At 42.2% G+C, this 25,061-nt stretch overlaps 1 protein-coding gene across 1 annotated transcript in view; it reads right to left on the minus strand.

The window, feature by feature from the left end:
- Window positions 1-1,237: 1,237 nt before the first annotated feature.
- KAT14 (lysine acetyltransferase 14) overlaps window positions 1,238-25,061 on the minus strand; it is a 45,417-nt gene continuing 21,593 nt past the window's right edge. Inside the window, exons 7-10 of the mRNA XM_023217796.2 lie at window positions 7,782-7,918; window positions 6,334-6,509; window positions 4,833-5,023; window positions 1,238-2,328 (exon numbers count right to left, since the gene is read on the minus strand). Coding sequence (XP_023073564.1) covers window positions 2,155-2,328; window positions 4,833-5,023; window positions 6,334-6,509; window positions 7,782-7,918 — 678 coding nt within the window. The 3' untranslated portion in view covers window positions 1,238-2,154. The remainder of the gene's footprint in view (window positions 2,329-4,832; window positions 5,024-6,333; window positions 6,510-7,781; window positions 7,919-25,061) is intronic.

Raw genomic sequence — 25,061 nt, forward strand, 5'->3', positions numbered from 1 at the left:
GGTTGACTACTAGATAATTCCAAACGTATTCATCTTGTTAAAGGACTGATAATGAACATGAAATTATAAGAAAATATCCTTATTTTTTAGAAATACCTATCTGAGTAAGTAGTGGTAAAATTTCATGATATCTAGAATTTACCTTAAGATATTTTACCAAAAAAAAAAAAATAATAATAAAAGATAAATGAAGCAAATGAGACAGAATTTCAACAATCATTGAATATGGGTGATGGGGTTTGTGGCATCATTCTCTTTGTGTATGATTAAAATATCTCATAGGCCAGGTGTGGTGGCTCATGCCTGTAATCTCAGTAATTTGGGAGGCCAAGATGGGCAGATCACTTGAGCTCAGGAGTTCGAGACCAGCCTGGAAAACATGGTGAAACCCCATCTCTACCAAAAACACAAAAAATTAGCCAGGCGTGGTGGCGTGTTCCTGTGGTCCCAGCTATTCAAGAGGCTGAGGCAGAAGAATCGCTTGACGTGGGAGGTGGAGGTTGCAGTGAGCCAAGATCGCGCCAGTGCCACTTCACTGCAGCCTGGGCGACAAAGTGAGACCCTCTCAAAATTAAAAAAAGAAAAAAGAGATGAAAAGGGTTTCTAAAAATTTCTCAAAATTAAAAAAAAAAGTGAAACAGTCAGTAAAAGCAATCACAGCCATCCTCAGCTCCTTGAAGTTATAGAGACAATTATTTGAGCCCCCCTTTGCAACAACAAATGCCTGACATTCACATACAACAATCACAAGCTGGTTTACATATGTGGAAATGTTGTCTCCTCAATTTTACTTCGTGGTGTTACAATCCATTCTGCCAGCAAAAACCTTTCAAAGAGGCAGAAAACTCTTGGGAGGCAGGGTGGGAGGTAAAGAAAAGGAAAGAAAATAGATAAGACACTGCTGCTATAGTTCCTCTCACAAATGAAATGGAGCCTCGACTGTTTCCCCAGATGACTGAACAGCTTCCAGATTGGCTTAATGTGGGAGCTCAACACATTCTCTCTCACACAAAGGAATTCGAGATGGCTGCAAGTACAGCTTCTAGAACAGATGTTCTTAACTTGTGGTCAACAGATCCCTGATACAAAATTTTAAATGTGCGTGACAGTTTTCTAGAGAGTATTCAGCTTTCTTTGGATTCTCAAAGTGATCCATGTCCCAAAAAGTTAAGAACCACTGATCTTAATTAAAGAGGGGTTGAAAGCAAACTGACTAGATCGAAGCTCTGGCCATGGGTTGTGCAAAGAAAGCTTTTTATTTGAGAACACCTGACACTTTTGGAAATGTTCTTGTTGTATCACAAACAACCTGATTGACAGTCTATCTCCAACAGCCACAAATAAGGCCAACAGTCTAGTCCTGCAGACCATACAGGGTACATCTACAGAGGGTTCTACTTGCATCACCCACACCTCCACTCCTGTGAAACAACTGTCTTGGGCATGAGAAGTGCCAGGATAGGCCAGGTGAATGGCAGGCTGCCCAACAACCCCAATCCCAAACCAACCTCCCAGGCCATGGGTCCAAGTCCCTGCAGGAAGATGCTAATAGGCAGAAGAGGTAGAAGATGTAGACACAAACATCTAGTTTATTTTTTCTGACTGTAACCAAGGTCAGCAAAAGAAATAACGAAACTTCAGTGCCCTAGAAATCCTCCTGGATTCAATGACAACATATCAATGGCTGGGCACAGGGTTGGATTCTGTTTATGAAATCATCTCATAATCTCTCATCATCCCAGGACAGGACAGTGCCTCTTGGGACTGCATGAATCTTTAATAGCTACACCACATTTTCTCATCCTTTAAGTTACGACAGACAGGTTCTCTCTCTCCAAGAGCATCAGGTTAGATGCTCTTTCACTCTTACAAACTGTCAGGTGGAGGGAGGACCATGACATGGTTCATTTAACTGTGGAGTCTGGGATGCTGGCTGAAGGCATCTCCAGGCAGGACTGGAGGATGATTTTGCTAAAGGGCTGCTCACTGCTCATTTCACTGCATGCCGCTTTTCTCACTTTGGTTGGGAGTTTGAAGGACCATGTAATCACAGAGAAGATTAGGACTCCCTGTGAAATCAATCACTGCCTTTAGTGATTGTTCCACGATCTGTTCTCCAATAGTGCATGCATTTCTCTTTGAGCTGTATTCACATCAGCGTCGGAGCCTCAGAAAGAATGCGTGTTTACACTCTGTACTCTCCAACGGGTAATATTTATCATAGAAATCTAATACATATTCTTCAGTCTTGAATCCAAACTTCTGGTACAGTAGCATAGCGGGGTTGCTTGCTGAGACGTGAAGGGTTACGTCCTTGCCCATGCAGGTCTGCCAAAAGAGTGGAAAAATACAAGATAAAAATGGAAAGGCCTGAGGGAAAATGAGTAGGTGAAGAAACGCTTTTAAGTGTAGGCAGTTAGTTTTGGAAACTGGAGAAATCAGAGACTGAGGCTGAGAAATTGCAACACCTAGCAACAGCTGGAAACAGAATGACATTTTGCTGCTGATCAAAACGTTCACAAGACCAAGGAAATCAATACTATTTTGGGCGTTTTTTATTTTTCTTTGAAGCAAAGGGTCAATGGGGATATTACTATTGTCAGCTTTATTATTTATAACTCAATTACCTTTAAGTATGTCAAACATTTCAATACCCAACACTATGATAACCTTGAATAAATACAGAACAAAATAAATTTTGTTTTTAAAACTAGATGTTATCTTGTACCTCCCCAAAACCTGTAAAAATTCCTTACTAAGCCTGCTAAATTACGTGTACAAACATGAAATATTAAGAATGTAATTATAAAACCTGAGGCCCTTGTATAGACCTTCTGAATCCCAAAGTCCACCTTCTGTCTCTCTAAAACTGACAGAATTAGCTTCTTGGAACTGAGATTTCTACATTCAGCTTTGACCTAATCTTAGGGGAAAAGAGTAACAATCATTCTATCAACACAAGGCAAGTCCTTAGATTATTTAATCAGCTACACAGAGTAAGGTGTCCCAAAAGTCCTATCATTTAAGAACTTACTTTTTAATAAAGAAGGCACTGAAATACTGAAGTTGAGAGAGTCCTTGAGATTTATAACCCACGGTCATCTCAGGCCTCTAAGAACTCCTCTGTTGACCATCATCTGATAGCTACCTGCTTTCTCTGCTTAACTTCCATGTGTATCCATAGGAATTTTTAGGTCAAGAGAGCACTTACTAGTATGCCAGGGACAAGAGCATCTTGTAAGTTTTTAAAGCAAATTTTGAGGGGTCATGTTAGTGTTTGCAAGATTGCAAATATACGTGATCTCACCGTGGCCATCACTGAGTACCAGCGACTGTGCGCCACCTATGTTTGGGCCCTCAGGTGTATGGTCTGGCTGGAGGGGAAGGTGCCCACCTGCAAAGATGAACCACTCCTCCACCGGCCTCGCAGACACTCAGCAGGGACTGACTCTGTATAGCCCTCATGCTGGGCACCAAGGACACACACACACACAAGGACAAAGTACTATTGCTGTCCTGTCTTCAGGCCCTTACCAGTGACAGATAAGGCAGCAAATCCTCTAAGTGCTCTCCTAGGTTAAAAAGACGCATACCGAGAGATCAACTCTTGGGTGGGATGGGGCAGAGAAAGGGAGTGCTGTAGAAATAACTGGGAAACTCTCAAGAGAAAACCACCACCCAAAGTAGCACATATTAATTACTCAGTGAGTGGTTTACACAGTCACCGCCTAAGGAAAGAAGGAAAGCAATTTCTAGGAAAACGGTTCTCAAGGTTCCTGCCAACATTTGGGAATTATTAAGCAAGTTTCATTAAAAATTGGAGAAACAACTTTTATCACCTTCATCTCCTCTTTAAAAGGAATCTTGCCTGTGTAACATATAATCCTCCATACCAAATAGTTTCTAAGCAAATTTGACTAAAAAAACTCTAGGGGAAAAAAATCCTTGCATGTTTTTTGATGTTGGTGTATGGTGTGTTTTCTTCAAAGGTGATACAAATATATCAAAGGATGAATTATAATTCAATACTAGAATCAAATCTTAGAAGGTTCATATCAGCCTTATACAGTGATAGTAAAATTAAAAACTATCAGCAATAATAAAATATGTAGCTAGGCACGGTGGCTCATGCCCATAATCCTAGCACTTGGGAGGCTGAGGTGGGAGGATTGCTTGAACCCAGGAGTTCAAGTACAGACCAGGCAACGCAGTGAGACCCTGTCCCTACAAAAAATCAGCCAGGCATGGTAGTGTGCGCCTGTGGTCCTGGCTACCCAGAAGGCTGAGGCAGGAAAATCACTTGAGCCCAGGAGGTTGAGGCTGCAGTGAGCTATGACTGTGTCACTCCAGCCTGGGTGACAGAATGAGACCCTGTTCTCAATATATATATATATATATATATATATATTCTTATTGATACAGTTGTGCTAAAATGTTTACAAACATTTTAAAATATAAAAATAATAGTCCCACCCTCACTTCTCTGAGTTGCGAAGGTGATGACCCTAAGAGCTGCAGCTATTACTAATATGAATAGTCTACCCTAAAGCTCTTGTTTTTGATGTTTTCTCATTTTATTTACTACACATGTTCACAAACTGGTTTCTATGAAAGCTGGGTCTAAATAATAATCTTATTTTACAGGGTGGGAGATTTTTGTCTGTGTGCTTTGACAACCTCATGAATGCTGATGACTGGCTTTCTTCACTTGGTTTCCAAGGAAACCATTCCATTGGGCCATGCTGGGAAGGGCTAGCTTAGCTTCATTCCTCCTCCAGGTTGTTCAGGGGAGCCCAGACACAGGTGATAAATCATAAACATAGACAACTTACCTGAATCAGATGATAGATCATGAAAGTTGCAATTCCTGCTCTTCTCCATTCAGGGTGGACAAAGAGAAATGAAATGTAAGCTTCATTGTATTTCACGTCGGGAACCATGAAGCCAAAGGCAATGATGACTTTCTTATAAAGAACAACAACACTGAAGTCTGGGTACTGCAGACACTCAGACAGGTCAATGCCTAAGAAAACAAACCATCAGAGACTCAAACCACATGCCTTTGAGACTTAAGGAACACCAAGCTGTTCAGCAGGTACATATGGCTACACCTGCATGCTAAAAAAACAAAAACCACCAAAACTGGAGGTAACATAGATACCACATATCCAGATCATAAAAGTAAGAGTGAATTTTAGAAAACATTGAAATTAACATAGTATTTTCTAAGTACATATGTTAAAAGAAGAGTGGCAGAATAGGGCAGGTAGCAGTGCACAGGTTCAGAATTGGACACAGCTGGCTTTGAACTCAGCCTCCTCTACCATGTGTGGCTCGGCACATTTCAAGATGTCTCAGAGACTCCGTTCCTGCAATGCGTAACATGAAGAGCACACCTAGACGTGACAGGGTTGAATAAAGATCCCCCAGGCGTGTTCTATCACATCCTTTACCCCACACACATATGATTTATAAGCTCTTTTGTACAAACGATACCTTTCACAAAAAATAAGTAAAATATGGTCCTATGCATAATGTATGGAAGGCACCGAACATAAGGGCAGGAAGCAGGAGATGCTCCCAGAATGTTACTTTTGGCTCAATATGACTCCCAAAAGAGTGAGTGCAGCTCTGCCACCACGTGCACGGTTATGTGATTATGTGACAATAAAGACGACACAGCTCTAATCTTGATGAAATCGTATCTAACATCTGAAAGGTATGTATTATTTCCTTTAGGTTTCAAGGCAGCATGGGAAAGCAGATCCACAAAGAACAGTTTATATTTAGCAATGAAAATGTGTTCCTTTAATTAATGACTTTGGTCTTCAGAGGCAATTTTGTTAAGCCTGATAAAATGACAAATTATACTGGGTCTACCCTTATTCTCAAAGTCTGTGATCAGGGTATTTGGCTTTTAAAAAACACCTTCTGGCTGTACTAACACTCTCTAAGGAACAGCTAAATAAACATAAAGAATTATTAAGCCAAAAACAAAAGTGTCCAAACACGCCCAAGCTACCAGTCTGTGTATCTTTGATAGACATTACCTGGTATCTAAATATATGCAGAAGCAAAACAGGATGAATCTTTTACTCTGGAAGCAGAGACAAACAGGGAAGAGAAACAAACAAAAACACTGTTTATTGCTGGCTTCTTCTAGATTTTAGGAAAACAAGAGGTATTTGTATTTTAGTATTTCTACATTAGCAGAGACAAACTAAATGAAATCATAAATAAAAATCTTAAGGATATCACATAAACTAATTTTAAAAATTGCTAGAATGGACTGTACAGAAAAATGACCTGCCTGGTTTGGGAGGGGGAACATACCAGGCCAAAAAAACTCCTGACACATGGAGTTGATCGTTGGGATGTGATTTGGCCGCACATAACAGTAATCGAGAGGCGCGTCGGGCTCCGGCGTCCAGTGAGGGTCGCTCCTGTGCAGGTGGGAACGAATCTGTGACAGGAGCTGCAGTTTGGGTGGCTTTGTTTCATAATCACGCCTCCGGTACCACAGAAGATAAACAAATTCAAGTCAAGAAAAATACCTGGTATTATTCCTAGCTTTTTGATTCATATAAACTCTTTGGTCTGCCTGAAACTTTAAAGTAACCTGCACTGTTTCACACGAAGCTGGCTTGATTACAGCTATACTTTAATGTATGAAATCTAAAATTCACTCTGAACATTCATCAGGCTAAAGCCCTCTGTACCCACCAGGGACTGTGCCAGGTGCCTTCATGAACAAAGTGAGGAAACAGAAACAGCATCAGATTCACCCCGAGGAGTCAGGCATGAGGATGCATCTCCAGTGCCTTGGAGGCCAGAAGAGGGAACATTCAACTTGGTGGGGCATTTGGGGAATACCAGAGACAGTGAGCTTGGAGCAGGCTCACAAACAGCTTCTCACTGTGCCTGCCCATGAATGTGGTGCGGGCACGGAGGGTGAGGGTGACCATGGAGCTGCAGGGCAGTTGTAGTGCAATGAGTGCAATAATGTGCTCTCATTTACAGTGCCAGACACTGTGGGACCTCTCTAGCAAGCTCAGCTTCCATTTCATTGCCTGGACGATGAGATTCATTATTGGAAACTGTTTCATATACACATCCAGTCCAGACGGCGGCTCAACTGAGACGTCTTTCACATTTTTTCACTTCAGACTACTAAAAATATACAACTTTAGTATTTAAAATAACATAATGAGGGCCGGGCCCAGTGGCTCACGCCTGTAATCCCAGCACTTTGGGAGGCCAAGCTGGGCGGATCACTTGAGGTCAGGAGTTCGAGACAAGCTTGGCCAACATGGTGAAACTGTGTCTCTGCTAAAAATACAAAAATTAGCTGGGCTTGGTGGTGCATGCCTATAATCCCAGCTACTGAGAAGGCTGAGGCAAGAGAATTCTCTGAACCCCGGAGGCGGAGGTTACAGTGAGCCAAGACTGCACCACTGTACCTCAGCCTGGGTGACAAGGCAAGAGTCTGTCTCAAAAAATAATAATAATAATAAAATAATGATTATGATAATCACAAAGCAATCTTTCAGTTAGTTTATTCTTGCTTTTTAAGTTTCTTTCAAAGGACCATGTTCTCTGCAAAAAAGTAGAGTTGAAACAAGCAAAGGACAAAACTGGAGGTGAAGCACAGAAGTCAGTCCTTGCCAATGCTGCTCACAGTTTGCGATCTTTATTCTCTCCAACAGGAGAACAGGGCACAGAAACCACAATCATTATCTCTCATGACACACCTGACATCACATCTCTAGTTCTCCATATACCTGATATAAGGTTTCAAGATCCGAGAGGTATAAGGGCTGACAATACTCTGGTCCACAGCCATATCTTCTGATCCCACCAAGCGATACAAAAACTTGGTGGTCTGGTGTCGAAATCCCTTCCTGGATGGCAAGGAAGTCTATGAGAAAGAAACACTGGTTATATAGAAATAAAATTACTCAGGCCGGGCACAGTGGCTCATGCCTGCAATCCCAACACTTTGGGAGGCCAAGGCGGGCAGATCACAAAGTCAGAAGATAGAGACCATCCTGTCTAACATGGTAAAACCCCGTCTCTACTAAAAATACAAAAATTAGCCGGCGGTGGTGGCAGGTGTGCCTGTCGTCCCAGCTACTTGGGAGGCTGAGGCAAAAGAATGACGTGAACCCAGGAGGTGGAGCTTGCAGTGAGCCGAGATTGTGCCACTGCACTCCAGCGTGGGTGACAGAGAGAGACTCCGTCTCAAAAAAAAAAAAAAGGAAAAAGAAAAAGAAAAAAAAAAGAAATAAAATTACTCTGAGGATTGGTTAATTTCCGTATAATTAGTATCATATTTTTATGCATGAAAAAGTAGGTCTTTTTGTATTACTTATTTGGAAAGCTCAAACTTCAATACAAAGTTTGTAGACACCTTTGCATAAAACTAGACATAAAAAACCCCAGCTGTTTAAAATCAAAATAGTAATTTTAAAATTATGAAATCATTAAAAAATTTTTTTAACTCATTAGAGTGAGAGAGATGCAGGATTGAACACTGGATTTGCAGCTTCTCTAGGCTTCACTTTGTCTATATTATGCCTTCAACCCATTCACTAAACATTAACCAGCACTAGTATCAAGTAGGTAACACACACATGGGTCATATTATATGATCACTCTGTTACCCAAAGAGTCACTGGGGCCAACTACTACTGTATACAGAATTTTTGAAATACATCTCTGATATGGTTTGGTTCTGTGTTCCCAGACAAATCTCATCTTGAATTGTACTCCCTTAATTCCTTTGTGTTGTGGGAGGGACCTGGTGGGAGATCATTTGAATCATGGGGGCAGTTTCCACCATACTGTTCTCATGGTAGTGAATAAACCTCACGAGATCTGACGGTTTATCAGGGGTTTCTGCTTTTGCATCTTCCTCATTTGTTTCTTGCCACTGCACTGTAAGAAGTGTCTTTCGCTCCTGCCATGATGCTGAGGCCTACCCAGCCATGTGAAACTGTAAGTCCAATTAAACTTCTTTTTCTTCCCAGTCTTGGGTCTTTATCAGCAGCATGAAAACGGACTAATATAATAAACTGGTACCAGGAGTGGGATGTTGCTGAAAAAATATCTGAAAATGTGGAAATGACTTTGGAACTGGGTATAAGGCAGAGGCTGAAACAGTTTGGAGGGCTCATAAGAAGACAGGAAAATGTGGGAAAGTTTGGAACTTCCTAGAGATTTGTTGAATGGCTTTGACAAAAATGCTGACAGTGATATGAACAATAAGGTCCAGGCTGAGGTGGTCTCAGATAGAGATAAGGAACTTGCTGGGAACTGGAGCAAAGGTGACTCTTATTATGTTTTAGCAAAGAGACTGGCGGCATTTTGTCCCTGCCCTAGAGATCTGTGGAACTCTGAATTTGAGAGAGATGATTTAGGGTATCTGGTGGAAGAAATTTCTAAGCAGCAGAGCATTCAAGAGGTGACTTGAAGGACAGGCATGGTGGCTCATGCCTGTAATCCTAGCACTATGGGAGACTGAGGTGGGCGGATCACCTGAGATCAGGAGTTCAAGACCAGCTTGGCCAACATAGTGAAACCCTGTCTCTACTAAAAATACAAAAATTAGCCGGGCATAGTGGCACACACCTGTAATCCCAGCTACTTGGGAGGCTGAGGCAGGAGAATCACTTGAACCTGGGAGGCAGAGGTTGCAGTGAGCCAAGATCGCACCACTGCACTCCAGCCTGGACAACAGAGCAAGACTCTGTTTCAAAAAAAAAAAAAAGTGGTTTGGGTGCTGTTAAAAGCATCCATTTTAAAAGGGAAACAGGACACGAAAGTTCAGAAAATGTGCAGCCTGACAATGCAGTAGAAAAGAAAAACCCATTTTTTGAGAAGAAATTCAAGCTGGCTGCAGAAATTTGCATAAGTAACAAGGAGCCGAATGTTAATCCCCAAGACAATCTCCAGGGCATGCCATAGGTATTCATGGCAGCCCCTCCCATCATAGACCTGGAAGCCTAGAAGGCAGCCCGGGGACTTGCTGCCCTGCACCCGAGCTGCTCCAGTCATTGCTAAAAGGGGTCAAGGAACAGCTCGGCCCATGGTTTCAGAGGGTGCAAGCCTCAAACCTTGGCAGCTTCCACTTCGTGTTGAGCCTGAGGGTGCACAGAAGTCAAGAATTGAGGTTTGGGAACCTCCACCTAGATTTCAGAAGATGGATGGAAACACCTGGATGCCCAGGCAAAAGTTTGCAACTGGGGCGGGGCCCTTATAGAAAATCTCTGCTAGGGCAATACAGAGCCCCCCACAGAGTTCCTACTGGGGCACTGCCAGTGGAGCTGTGAGAAGAGGGCCACTGTCCTCTGGACCCAAGAATGGCAGATCCACCGACAGCTTGCACTGTGCAATTGGAAAAGTTGCAGACACTCAATGCCAGCTCATGAAAGCAGCCAGGAGGAGGGCTATACCCTGCAAAGTCACACGGGTGGAGTTGCCTAAGACTTTGGGAACCTACCTCTTGCATCAGTGTGACTTGGATGTAAGATAAGGAGTTGAAGGAGATCATTTTAGATCATTTAGAATTTGCCCTGCTGTAACTCAAGCTTGCATGGGCCCTGTAACCCCTTTGTTTTGGCCTATTTCTCCCATGTGGAACTGCTGTATTTACCCAATACCTGTACCCCTACTGTATCTAGGAAGTAACTAGCTTGCTTTTGATTTTACAGGCTCACAGGCGGAAGGGACTTGCCTTGTCTCAGATGAGACTTGGGAATGTGAACTTTTGGGTTAATGCTGAAATGAGTTAAGACTTTGGGGGACTGTTGGGAAGGCATGATTGGTTTTGAAATGTGAGGACATGAGATTTGGAGAGGCCAGGGGTGGAATGATATGGTTTGGCTGTGTATCTCCACTCAAATCTCATCTTGAATTGTATTCCCATAATTCCCACATGGTGTGGGAAAGACCCAGTGGGAGATAATGTGAATCATGGGGACAGTTTCCACCATACTGTTCTCATGGTAGTGAATAAGTCTCACAAGATCCGATGGTTTTATCAGGGGTTTCCGCTTTTGCATCTTTCTTTTTTCTTTTGCCACCACGATGTAAGAAGTGCCTTTTGCCTCCCACCATGATTCTGAGGCCTCCCTAGCCAGGTGGGACTCTAAGTCCAATTAAACTTCTTTTTCTTCCCAATCTCAGGTCTGTCTTTATCAGCAGTGTGAAAACAGACTAATATAATCTCTTTTCTAGTGAATATATTCGACAAAAATGGGAGCGATGTAGAATATCATCCCTAAAATAAATGTCAGTAGCACAGAGGTCCTCTCAGGGGTTCAGTGAGGAGGCGGTCTCTGTTCCCTAGGAAGGTATTCTAACAGACGTGGTGGATTTTACGTACTTCCTTTCAAACTCCAAGAGCTGGACTGGAAATATGTTGTTCTTCAGTGACTGCCACTCCAGGGATCTCAGTCATGTACTAACAGAACATGTGCAATTAGGGCTTTATAGCGAAGAAATCAGATGGAAGATTAAAAGGCACATTTATAAAGTTGTTTGCGAAGGGTTGGATGAAGTTTAAAAACCTGAGTTGTTTTTGTAGAATCAGTTTGCTGTTAACCTAGAAAATAACTTTGTTAAAAGAAAAGAGCAAGATTCCTTCCATTATAATTTGCTTTCATACCTTCCCAAACTGGACACCAAACTTTTCAAAGGCCAACTTTGAATTCTTCCAAGGCTTAAAGTCAGTTTCAAGGTAAAACTGAAAAGTGTGGTATGTAATTCCTCCATCCCTACAGGTGTAAGTGGCTCCTCATACCAAAAGGCAGGAAAAATTTCCCCTCCCCCTGAAGCTGTGGGGACCTTGTGAATGGCTCTGACCAATCAGAAAGTAGCAGAAATAACTTTCTGGGACTTTTGAGTCTAGGTCTTAAGACAACTGGTGGCTTGCTTCCACTTTCTTCCTCCTGGAGTCCAGCTAGACCAGTTAATGACTAGAGACCACAGGGAGATAGACTCTGGAGGAAGAGAGGTTCTCCTGGTCATTCTAATCCCAAACCAGCTCCCAGGTTAATGCAGCACGAGTGACCCCAGCCTTCAGCCTACTAAGTAAAGAACCACCCAGTAGTACCCAGTCAATCCACAGGATCAGAAAAAAGATACAGGTATCAAAAGCAGCTAAGTTTTGGAGTGGTTTATAATGCAGCAACAGATAACTGAAACACCAGCCACTGAACTACTTACTGCACAGAATACTCTCATTATCTGGTTAATGTCTCAAGGTAAGTTCTGGGGAGCTCCATCCAAGTTATACAGCCCCCTAACTTCTTCCCACTCTAGTGTAAACCACTCCCAATGCTGCCTGGATCCACCGCCTCCCATTGGTCTCTCTGCTCCCAATCTTACACCCATACTATCCACTCTCGACACAAAGGCCAGAGCCTTCTAAAAACACAAATTCACTTCCCTTGAGCAAAACTCCGACATGGCTTCCTACCACATGTTCAGAATGCAGTTCAAACTCCTTACTTATGACCTGCAGGATCCTGCAGGATCTGGCCCCTGTCACCCCAGTGGCCTCATTAGCCACCAACCTGTTCCCTCTGCCATCACTGGGTTCCAGCCACATACACCAACCTAACTCCTGCTTCACGGCCTGCGCCTGGGCCTTCCACCCTGACCCTTCATCACCCTGGCTCCTCCATGTGGACTTAGTTCAAGTGCTGCCACCTCAGAGAGGCTGTCCTGAACCCCCACAGAGCAGTGCTCCTGCCCGCTACTCCTCCACTGTCCCCACGTTCACTCTGCATGATGTAATCTTATTTGCCTGGCGAGCTAGTTAATGTCAGCTCCCTGCTCAAGGATGTCCCCTGCCTAAGGACAGGGACCTACTCTGTCTTAGTTCACAGTACATCCCCTGCTAGAATAGCACTTGGCACTTTTTGTTTTTTTTTTGAGATCAAGTCTCACTCTGTTGCCCAAGCTAGAATGCAGTGGCATCATCTCAGCTCACTGAAACCTCCACCTCCCGGATTCAAGCGATTCTCCTGCCTCAGTCTCCTGAACCGCTGGGAGTACAGGCACATACCACTAAGCCTGGCTAATTTTTGTATTTTTAGTAGAGACGGGGTTTCATTATGTTGGCCAGCCTGGTCTTGAACTCCTGACATCATAATCTGCCCACCTCAGTCTCCCAAAGTGTGGGGATTACAGGCGTGAGCCACCACACCCCGCTTTTTTTTTTTTTTTTTTTTTGAGACAGTCTCACTCAGTTGCTCAGGCTGGAGTGCAGTGGCATGATCATGGCTCACTACAGCCTTGACCTCCTAGGCTCAAGCGATCCTCCCACCTCAGCCTCCTGAGTAGCACACGTCACCACACCTGGCTAATTTTTGTGTTTTTTGGGTAGAGACGAGGTTTTCTCATGTTGCCCAGGCTGGTTTCAAACTCCTGAGCTCAAGCGATCTGCGTGCCTTGGCCTCCCAAAGTGCTGGGATTACAGGTTTGACCCATGCTACGGCTCTTGGCGTATGTTATGTACTTGACTTACATTTGCTGAATGGCAAAGTGTGGGGAAAAAAAAGCATCCCAATGTCAAATAAGTGTGAAAAAATGTTAAATGAGTTTCTTTAAACTTCTAGTTCTCAACAAAATGGAGAGCTAGGTGGGCTGCTTGGTCCCCTTCCAAGCCCATCTGAGAGACGCTCCATACATGAGAGGGAAGGCAAAACACAAGGCTGGGAGAAAGCCTGGGGAGGTGACGGGTGGCTGGGTACAAGTGAGGCAGCAGAGTAGAGAGGGCAGAAAAAGGCTTGCCCCACAGATGGGTCAGGGGCTGCTTGGTTAAGCCATGTCCTCCCCCGAGCACTTCTCTGGGAGAGGTAGATCACTGCCAATCAACTTTGCCAGCCACGTATCGGCTGGAAGGTAACACCAGAGCAGTACTAGAGCCTTCCTGGGTGGAGGGTGGACATCACTCTGGGCAGCCCCTGAGCATCCCACAGCCCTAGGAAGCAACACCAGGGGGAGATCAAAAGCAGCACCTGGGCGAGAGGTCCTGGGAGGTTCCCTGAGAGAAGACGGTGGCTGATTGTGGGAAAAAGAGAGGATGAGAAGTGGTTTTGCCCAGAACCTCCTATTTTACTAAACTTGCTGACAGGGTCAAAAGCTAGGAACCAGGCTTTTGCTCTCTCCCCCAGGTGTAAACTGCCAGCAAAGGTGCTGAAAACACTAAGGGGGTATGAGCTCACAGAGGAAAAAAAAAATCAAGACCTGTAAATTAAAAGTGCAAGAAAATCACCAGGTGCTGTGGCTCATGCCTGTAATCCCAGCACTCTGGGAGGCTGAGGTGGGTGGATCACCTGAGGTCAGGAGTTCGAGACCAGCCTGACCAACATGATGAAACCCCGTCTCTAACAAAAATACAAAAATTAGCTGGGTGTGGTGGCGAGTGCCTGTAATTCCTGCTACTCGGGTGACTGAGGCAGAACTGCTTGAACCCAGGAGGCAGAGGTTGCAGTAAGTCGAGATCACATCACTGTACTCCAGCCTGGGCAACAATAGTAAAAATCCACCTCAAAAAAAAAAAAAAAAAAAAAGGGTGCAAGAAAACAAAAGGATAACAAACTAAACAAGCTATTACAGGAAAAGGCACACTTAATTTACCAAACAGACAAGAATTTTAAAGTATAACAGTCATCAAAGAAATGCAAATCACAACTGCAATGAGATACTACACTTCATATTCACTAGGATGGCTATAATAAAAAAGACAACAACAATATGGCAAAGATGTGTGGAGAAATCAGAATCTTCATACCCTGCTTGGTGGGAATGTAAAACGGCACAGCCACTTTGGAAGACAGTCTAGCAATTCTTCAAAAAGTTAAAAATAGAGTCACATTTGACCCAGCAATTCCACTCCTAGATCTACACCCAGAGAAATAAAAACGTGTGTCCACACAAAAATTTGTATACATATGTTTAAAGCAGCATTTATGTGCATAGTCAAAAGGTAGAAACAACCCAAAAGTCCATCAACTGATGAATGGATAAACCAAATGTGGTCTATCCATACAATGCAATATTAAGCCATATTTAGGAATACTAATACATGTTACAATATGGATGAATCTTGAAAACATTATGCTAAGTGAAAGAAAGTGTTCACCAAAGGCCACATGTTATATGACTCCATTTATGTGAAATGTCCAGAGTACGTAAATCTACAGAGGCAGAAGTCAATTCATGGGCAGTAGGAATAGGGAGTTTTGGGTAGTAACAGCTAAAGGGTTCAGGGCTTCTTTCTGGGTTAACAAAATGTTCTAAAATTGATTATGGTTCAACTTTGTGAATATATTAGGAGCCTGTGAATTGTACACTTTAAATAGGTGAATTGTAAGGTATATGAACTGTATCTTAATAAAGCTGTTACGGAAGAAAAACCATAAGAAATAGCCTCCAAGGTAATGGAGGAGCCTGGAAGCTGGAATGAGTAGTTATGAAGCATCTCTTATTCATTACCAGATATTAAACACATGATCACTGAAATAAAGCGCTTGACAAATGATGTCAGGGACTGGTTAAGGATTTCGTTAAAGAAGCAAAAGAAAAGACAAAAAAAAAAAAAAAAAAAAAGAAGTAATGGGGTTGACATCCATATTCAGAGTCCAGAAGAGGAAAAGATAAAGGAGGAACATATTTAAAGAAGCAATAATGGGGAATTTCCCAGATCACAGCAGCATATCGAAGGACTTCTGGTTTCCAGTCTGGCAGGTAAGAAGCTTAGAAGTCATTCCTCCAGTCTAACAAGTAAACCACTGAACAAACTGAAAAATCAAGAACTCTTGTAGCTCCGTAAAAGACATGAGATAACAAGGCAAACCACTGCCCTCAAATTTGGAGAGTAAGAGAATCACAGCACACGGGAGCAGAGCCTCTGTGGGAACCAGCATCCAGGGGGAAAAGCCCTGAAGAACTGAAGAACTGCTGAAGGCTCAAGTCTAAGGATAAAACTCCACTCCACAAGGTTTACCTCCAGAAGTTGGACCAGGCTCTCACAGTGAATTTCAAAGAAAACTCCCCTCTTGATTCCAGCTGGAAGAGGGGAAAAGGAACCGTCTTAAAATAAAACACAGCATTGTGTTCTTAGTAAACACCTGCCCTCAGGAGAAGTTATTTTTATCAGAGCTTAACCTATTGGGATTTAATCAGAGCCTAACTCACCTGGGGGAAGAGAAATACCTAACTTCACACCCTCTAGCCACCCTGTCCCAGCTGACTGGGGAGGAAACTGAGAAGCACTTTTGGTTCCCAGCCCAGAGCACAGGCTCAAAAAAGACTGAGAACTACTCACAGAGCTATAGAGGGCTTCCCCTGCCCACACCTCCCACATTTCCAACAGCCTACTTATCACGGCTCCTCTCACCCAGAACATCATCTTCCGCTTTCAACAAAAAATTACAAGGTATACTAAAGGCAAAAAAGCACAGCTTGAAGAAACAGAACAAACATCAGAACCAGACTGAGATATGGCAAAGATGTTACAACTACTGGACTGGGAATTTAAAATATAGGCATACCTCAGAGATCCTGCATAGGCATGCAGGATCCATGCCAGATCACTGCAATAAAGTGAATGTCATAATAAAGCAAGCTGTACAAATTTTTGGTGTCCCAGTGCATATAAAAATTATGTTTAAGGCCAGGTGTGGTGGCTCATGCCTGTAATCCCAGCACACTAGGAGGCTGAAGTGGAACGACTGCATGAGTCCAGGAAGTCAACTGGCAGCTACAGTGAGCCATGATTGTGCCACTACACTCCAGCCTGGGTGACAGTGAGACCCTGTCTCAAAAAAAAAAAAAAAGTTGGCCAGGCGTGGTAGTTCACGCCTGTAATCCCAGCACTTTGGGAGGCTGAGGCGGGTGGATCACGAGGTCAGGAGTTTGAGACCAGCCTGGCCAATATGGTGATATACCGTCTCTACTAAAAATACAAAAATTAGCTGGGCTTGGTGGTACACACCTGTAGTCCCAGCTACTCGGGAGGCTGAGGCAGAAGAATCGCTTGAACCCAGGAGGCGGAGGCTGCAGTCAGCCAAGATCATGCCACTACACTACAGCCTGGGTGACAGAGTGAGACTCTATCTCAAAAAAAAAAAAAAAAGTTGACACTATATTGTGTGCAATGACAGTATTATGTCTAAAAAAAAAAAAGTATGACTTAATTTTAAATACTTTATTGCTAAAAAATGCCAACAATCATCTGAGCCTTCAGTGAGTCAATCATTTTACTGGTAGAGGCTCTTGCCTCAATACTGATGGTTGCCAACTGATCAATGTGGTGGTGGCTGCTGAAGGTTGGGATGGCTGGGGTAATTTCTTAAAATAAGACAATGAAGTATGCCACATTAACCTGCTCTTCCTTTCACAAAAGATGTGAACACCACCTTACACACTACAGGTGTACACCACCATGCCTAGCTAATTTTCGTATTTTTAGTAGAGACAGGGTTTCACCATGTTGGCCAGGCTGTCTCAAACTCCTGACCTCAGGTGATGCGCCCGCCTCGGCCTCCCAAAGTGCTGGGATTACAGGCATGAGCCGCTGCACCCGGCCATGTGATGGTGCTTGATAGCATTTCACCCACAACGTAACTTCTCTCAAAATTTGAGTCAAACTGTGCCACTAACTTATCAACTAAGTTTATGCAATATTCTAAATCTTTTGTTGTGAAATTTCAACAATGTTCATAGCATCTTTCCCAGGAGTAGATAGCATCTCAAAAAACCACTTTCTTTGCTCATTCATAAGAAGCAATCCTTATCCATTCAAGTTTTATCACGACATTTATCGGTCACATCTTCAGGCTCCACTTCTAATTCTAGTTCTCTTGCTCTTTCCACTACATCCACAGTGACTTCTTCCATTGAAGTCTTGAACCCTCAAAAGTCATCCATGAGGCTTGGAATCAACTTCTTCCAAACTCCTGTGAATGCTGAAATTTTGACTCCTCCCATGAATCACAAATGTTCTTAATGGCATCTAGAATGGTGAATCCTTTCCAGAAGGTTTCAGTGTCTTTGCCCAGATCCATCAGAGAAATCACTATCTATAATAGCTATAGCCTTACAAAAAGTCTTAAATGATAAGACTTTAAAGTCAAAATTACTCCTTGATCCACGGGTTACAGAATGGATGTTGTTTTAGCAAGCATGAAAATAATACTAATCTTAAACCTCTCCATCAGAACTCTTGGGTGACCAGGTACATTGACAATGAGCAGTAATTGTTTGAAAATAATCTTTTTCTCTGAGTAGAAGCTTTCAATAGTGGGCTTAGAATATTCAGTAAACCATGCTGTAAACAGATATGCTGTCATCCAAGCTTTGTTGCTGTATTTATAGAGCACAGCCAGGGTAGATTCAGGATAATTTATAAGGGCCCTAAGATTTTTGGAAGAGTAAATGATCATTGGCTCCAACTGAAAGTCACCAGTTGCATTAGCCCCTAACAAGACAGTTGGCTTGTCTTTTGAAGCTCTGAAGCTAGGCACTGACTTCTCTCTAACTATGAAAGTCCTAGGTGGCATCTTCTTCAAATAGAAGGCTGTTTCATCTACAGTGAACATCTTGCTTAGTGCAGCCACTTCCATCAATGATCTTAGCTAGGTCTTCTAGATAACGTGCTGCTGCTTCTACATTAGCAATTGCTGCTTTATCTTGCACTCTTTTGTGTTATAGAGTCGACTTCTTTCCTAAACCTCATGAACCAACCTCTGCTAGCTTCCAACTTTTCTTCTGTAGATTCCCCCCTTCTCTAAGCCTTTATGGAATTAAAGAGTTAAGACCTTACTCTGGACTAGGCTTTAGCTTAAGGGAATATTGTGGCTGATCTTCTATCCAGACCACTCAAACTCTCTTCATATCAGCAATAAGGCTACTTTGATTTTTTATCAGTCGTGCATTCACTGGAGTAGCACCTTTAATGACCTTCACGAACTTTTCCTTTGCATTCACACCTTGGCTAATTGTTTGGCACAAGAGGCCTAGTTTTCGGCCTATCTCTGCTTTTGAAATGCTTTCCTCACTAAACTTAATCATTTCTAGTTTTTTATTTAAAGTGAGAGAAGTATAACTCTTCCTTTTACTTGAACACTTAGAGGCTATTGTAGGGTTAACTGACCTAATTCCAATATTTTTGTCTCAGGGAATAGGGAGCCCCAAGGAGAGGGGGAAACATGGGGAACAGCTGGTTAGTGGAACAGTGAGAAAACACACATTTACCAATTAAGTTCATTATCTCATATCGGTGTGGTTCATGGTGCCCCAAAACAATTACAATAAGTAACATCAAAGATCACTGATCACAGATCACCATAAAAGATACAACAATAATGAAAAAACTTGGAAATAATGCAAAAACTACCAAAACATGAGACACAGAGACACAAAGTAAGCACACACTACTAGAAAAATGGTGCCAACAGACTTGCTCGACATAAGATTGTCACAAACCTCCCATTTGTACAAAATGCAGTATCTGTGAAGTACAATACAGCAATGTGAATAAAACAAGGTATGCCTATAATATGTTTAATATGTTAAGGGCTTAATGGGCAAAGTATACAACATGCAAGAACAGATGGGCAATTAAAACAAAGAGACGAAAATTCTGAAAATGAATCAAAAAGAAATGCTAGAGATAAAAAACACTGTAACCAAAATGAAGGTTGCCTTTGATGATGGGCTCATTTGTAGACTGACACAGGTGAGTAAAGAATCTCTGAACTTGAGGATTTGTCAGTAAAAACTTCCAAAACTGATAAGCAAAGACAAACAAGATAAAAAAAAAAAAAAAAAAAAAAAGAACAAAACAGACTATCCGAGAACTGTGGAAAACGACAAAAGGTGTAATAAACACACAATGGGAATGCTAGAAGACAGAAAGGAATAGAAGAAATATTTGAAGCAATAATGACTGAGAATATCCCCAATTTAATGTCAGACACCAAACCACACATTCAGGAGGCTCAGTGAACACCAAGCAGGATAAATGCCAAGAAGCATATAAAATACCTCTGACCAAAAGAACAGAGTTGTCAAGTAAGACAAATGAGAACAAACACAATTTCTGCGTTTTGGATGTGCTGGAAAATAAAAAAATAGAAAAAAGAAAATAAAGCTTTAAAAAGAGAAAATAAAAGACACTTAACATGCACTAATTAAAGATCAAAAACAAAGAGAAAAATTTGAAAGTTTTAGGAGATGGGAGAATAAAACAAGGAGGCCACTTAATTGATAAGAAACAAATAAAATCTTTTTTTTTGAGAGAGAGAGTCTCGCCCTATCACCCAGGCTGGAGTACAGTGGCATGATCTCGGCTCACTGCAACCTTCGCCTCCCTGGTTCAAATGATTCTCAAGCCTCAGCCTCCCAAGCAGCTGGGATTATATGCATGCACCACCAGGCCTGGCTAATTTATTTATTTTTAGTAGAGATGGGGTTTCACCACGTTGTCCAGGCTGGTTTCAAATTTCTGGCCTCAAGTGATCTGCCTGCCTCGGCCTCCCAAAGTGCTGGGATTACAGGCATGAGCCACTGTGCCCAGTCAAAAATGTCTATTTCTTATCAGTACCAGGGTTTTCAGGAGTGACACTGTATGTAAGATGATAATGAAGTCATAATTTCAAAATATCAATGCAAAAACAAAGTAACAATTTTATATGACTGCTATCATTTAAATGAAAAAGTGAAATGAAGATATTCTTAGTCACGTAGGTTTTCAAAATTAACCTCAAAAAGCCCATATTTTTAAAGAACTGTTACAGAAAGCAATCCAGCAAGAAATTAATCTAGAAAGAAACAATGGGATGAGTGAATAATTTAGTAAAGATTTATGTCATTTAAATAAGCAACACAAAAGAAAAAAGAGATGAATGCATGAAAATGTACTTTTTTGTTTGGGGGGGACAACCACATGATATTAAAAAAAAGAATAAGGAAAAATAAATGTATCTTAAGTTAGGACCTGTAAAAAGAATAAAAATAGAATGTATAACTTTCTTTATGGTACAGAATCAACATCACATAGACTATTTTCTCTGATCATAATACAACATTAGAAATCAAATCAATTACCAAAACATAGCTTAAAATTCTCATGTATCTGAAAACTAAAAAACAGAACTAAATAACTTTTGGGTTAAAGAGGAAATAATGAGAAAAATTACAAAATGCCAAGTACTGATTGGAAATAAAATCACATCATTTCAAAAGTCAAGAATCACAGCTAAAGCAGTACTTATTGAGAAATTTATAGCTATGAATATACTCAGAGAATAAATATAAAACAAGAGTATGGATTGAATAAATGCATTTATAGCCACCCCCTGTGTAAATACATTAAAATTTATACTAAAATTCCAAGTTAAGACCAGGTTAAAACACAAGCATATAAAGCTTTACTACTTCCCGAAATCCCACTGAAACTACAGAAGCTGACTTAATTAGAACAGTAACTGCTAAGCAGATGGACAAACAGTAACTGATTTAACACCAAAATCCCGAAGTGGCTTTGGGTAAGTTAAATGAGAACTAACCCAATCTATACTGCAGAACCTGCTAAAATCTAGGCGGCGGCAGCAGATTCCTCTGGAACTGGGACCAAATGGGACAACAGAATAAATAAGGAGCAGGCAAACGCCATGTGGAAAGCAGTATAATCCCTAGATCCCTCTACTCCCTCTTGCCGGGTGGCCGCCCTCCCCCAGAAGCCCGGAGGTCTGATCTCTAGAGAAGGCCTGACAGGGGCTCCCGATGGAGGGCGGAGGTGTGAGTACCTGACAAGCTGAATGCTAAGGTCCCTCTTCCCCCACTTGGCAACCAGCATCTTGAGCGCAGAAGATTCTTCCCCGGGACTCTGACTAGATTCAAAGGAAAGACCTAAAGGAAGTGCAGTGGTCCTCAACAGAGGTCTCACCTAGACAATGTGGCTGTGTATGGAATTCCAGGTTCAACCTCATTTAATCAGGGTCTTTTCAGTATGTAGGTCTCAAATTTTACTTCCCATGCAGCTTTTCTCTGGAATCCATTAAGAACAAGGGAATAAACCTATAACAAGGTACAGATGGGCCACAGGAAACAGGAGATCAAATACAGAGGATGGCAAAAGAATCTCTAGTGAGGGGAGATCCCAGCACCCCTGCTGAGTTTCACAACAAAGGGTGAACAAGTGTGACCCATGGGCAGACATACTGTAGAATGTAGAACGTTTCCTCTTCAAAGTTTTCCTTCTTGTTAAAGAATAAATCCTAAGTGTTAGAAATAATAGTTTCTTTTAAAGACTAGCTTTCTTCAAGCCTCCTTGCCTTGTGCTAATAACTCTTTGTTAAGACCTATCCTATGTAACCGCTGGACATGCTCACCGGCACATTCCACAGTCCATGTCCCTTCCTTATTTGGACATGTTATTGCTTCCTTAAACCTTTTGTAAGCAACTTCTTTGTTCTTCTCTGCACTTACCTATTTAGGAAAGTGTTAGGCTATTAGCAAATCGGGTACCAGTTTAAGATTGTGAGGTCCCGCTCCACCCAATGGATGCAGGATACAGCAGTAAGGACGACCCAAATGCGTTAAGGGATAAACATGTCTGCTTTTCCTTTGTTCAAGTGTGCTCTTGCTTTTGTTCTATCTGCGATTGAGCACCCTTTCTACAGAAAGTAAAGATGGCTTTGCTGAGAGATCTTTTGTCTCTGTGCTGACTTTTCTTCGCAGCACCAATTATCTATTTCTAACAATTTTGGTATTTCTAATACATACTGAGGCTATCATACTTAAGTCCTTGCTGCCACTGACCATCTTTTAACCCTACGGCGTTGTGGCCCAGAATCTTATCTATGCTCAGCTTGTCTTCACCATGTACGGGTGAGCCTCCTGTACACCACCCATGCCCACCCCAAGGACCAGCTGATGACGCTCACTCCACAAGTAACTGCTTTGACCTTCTGCAAGCTGGAAGAAAGCTGTCAGCTCAGGCAGGAAATACAGAGGATCCCACTTCCTCTGCCCAGATTTCTGCCGTATCTCTGGTATACATCACAGCCCTGGTTGATGCATACACTATGGTGAGCCTCATGTTTCCCAGGACTCCCTAGTGACCTTGGCCAGTGACTTCCCCAGAAGGGGTTCATGGAAGCTGAAGCCAGAACATCCCTGTAAGTATTAGTTTCCTGGGGCTATAGGAACAAAGCACCACAAACTGGGTGGCTTAAAACAACAGGAATTTATTGTCTCACAGTTTCAGAGGCCAAATGTCAGAAGTCACAGTGTGGGCAGGGTTATGCTTTCTTGGGTATGCACTAGGGGAGAATTTGTTCCGTGCCTTTCTCTTAGCTCCTGGTGCTGCCAGCAATCTTTGGTGGTCTTGGCTAATTATATCTGCAAAGGGCCTATTTCCAGATAAGGTTGCATTCATAGGTACCAGGGTTGGGACTTCAACATATCCTTTAGGAGGACACAATTCAGCCCACAACAATGACCCAGAATGACTATTTAGCTTATCTTCTCCAGGAAACTTCATCTAATAGTGACAATTTCCTTACACAGCTAGATTTGTGCTTGCTACTCAGTATTTTTTTAAACTAAAAGTATATCTTTTAGAGACATACACATTTAAAAAACAAATGAATAATTAACACTGTAAGTCAAAGTGGCTTCCTCTCAGGGGAAGAGAAAGTACACAGGAGACTTCTAAGGTGTTTACAACACTCTTTATCCAGAAGATGAATACATGGGCATTTGTTTTATTAATATCTAAACTATCCCATATTTCTATGCCACCTTCTATCTGTATGACACATCTTAAACAATTTTAAAAATTAAGTGTAGGCACTAAACAGGACCACAAGAACAAAGAACAGGTGAATACTGGCCAGGCACAGTGGCTCATGCCTGTAATACCAGCACTTTGGGAGGCTGGGGCAATCCCCTGAGCCCAGGAGTTCAAGACCAGTCTGGGCAAGATGGTAACACCCTGCCTCTACTAAAAATAAAAATAAAATTAGCTGAGTGTGGTAGTGTGTGCCTATAATACCAGCTACTTGGGAAGCTGAGGTGAAAGAATTGCTTGAGCCTGGAGTTTGGGGCTGCAATGAGCTGTGGTTGTGCTGCTACATTACAATCTAGGTGACAGAGGGAGACCATGTCACAAAAAGAAAAAAAGAACAAGTGAATAGATGACTAACAAAAGCATATGAACAAGCAGCAAATGACTTAACAACCAAAGAAAGTCAATACCTAAGCCAGTGGTGAAGCTACGCAGGGTGATTTAGAAAACACAGCCTCAAGGAAGTGCAGTCATCCAAGGCACCAGGCTTAGAGCCTGGGGGTATGACTATAATTAAGAGGCTCTTTAGGAGGTTAAAGCCTCCAATTATACCCCTATAGTAATTATACTGCCCACATCTAGGAAATGATCTTTCCCTCCACAGGCAGAAGACTAGAGAGGCTCAAGAGGGAGATTCTGGACACAGGAAGCCAAGGGTGGGAGTACTGTACCGAATACAGGGAGAGTCAGTTTGATGGGCGCCTGGGCCCTCCCCACTTGGCCAGTTAATACTGTGCTTCCCAGGAAAGATGAGAATTAGGAGAAAAAAGAAAAGAGGATCTATCTGGAGTAGGAATCTTGGTAGACTACAGCCCACAGGCTAAATCCAGCCCACTGCCCATTTTAGTAAAGTTTTACTGGAACACAGCCACACTCATTCACTATGGCTCTCCAATCACAACAGCAGAGTTGAGGAGTCGCGAATGAGATTTTGTGGCCGGCAAAGCCTAAAGTAATTACTATCTGGCAGAAATACTTATTTCTTTACAGACAAAGTTTGCCAACTTTTACCTACAGGGTCCAATATCCAAATAATGGGGAGTTCTAAAATGAGAGAACAGAAAAAATAGAAAATAGGAAATCAAGACTTTTCCATACTCAGGAGAAAGTTTCAAATTGAAAGGGCCCACACACCACATGTCCAGCACAAGGAAAGACATAAGCCCTACATATGGCACATCACTGAATAATA

This window comes from Piliocolobus tephrosceles, chromosome 20 (assembly GCF_002776525.5).
Source record: "Piliocolobus tephrosceles isolate RC106 chromosome 20, ASM277652v3, whole genome shotgun sequence".
Lineage (NCBI taxonomy): Eukaryota > Metazoa > Chordata > Mammalia > Primates > Cercopithecidae > Piliocolobus > Piliocolobus tephrosceles.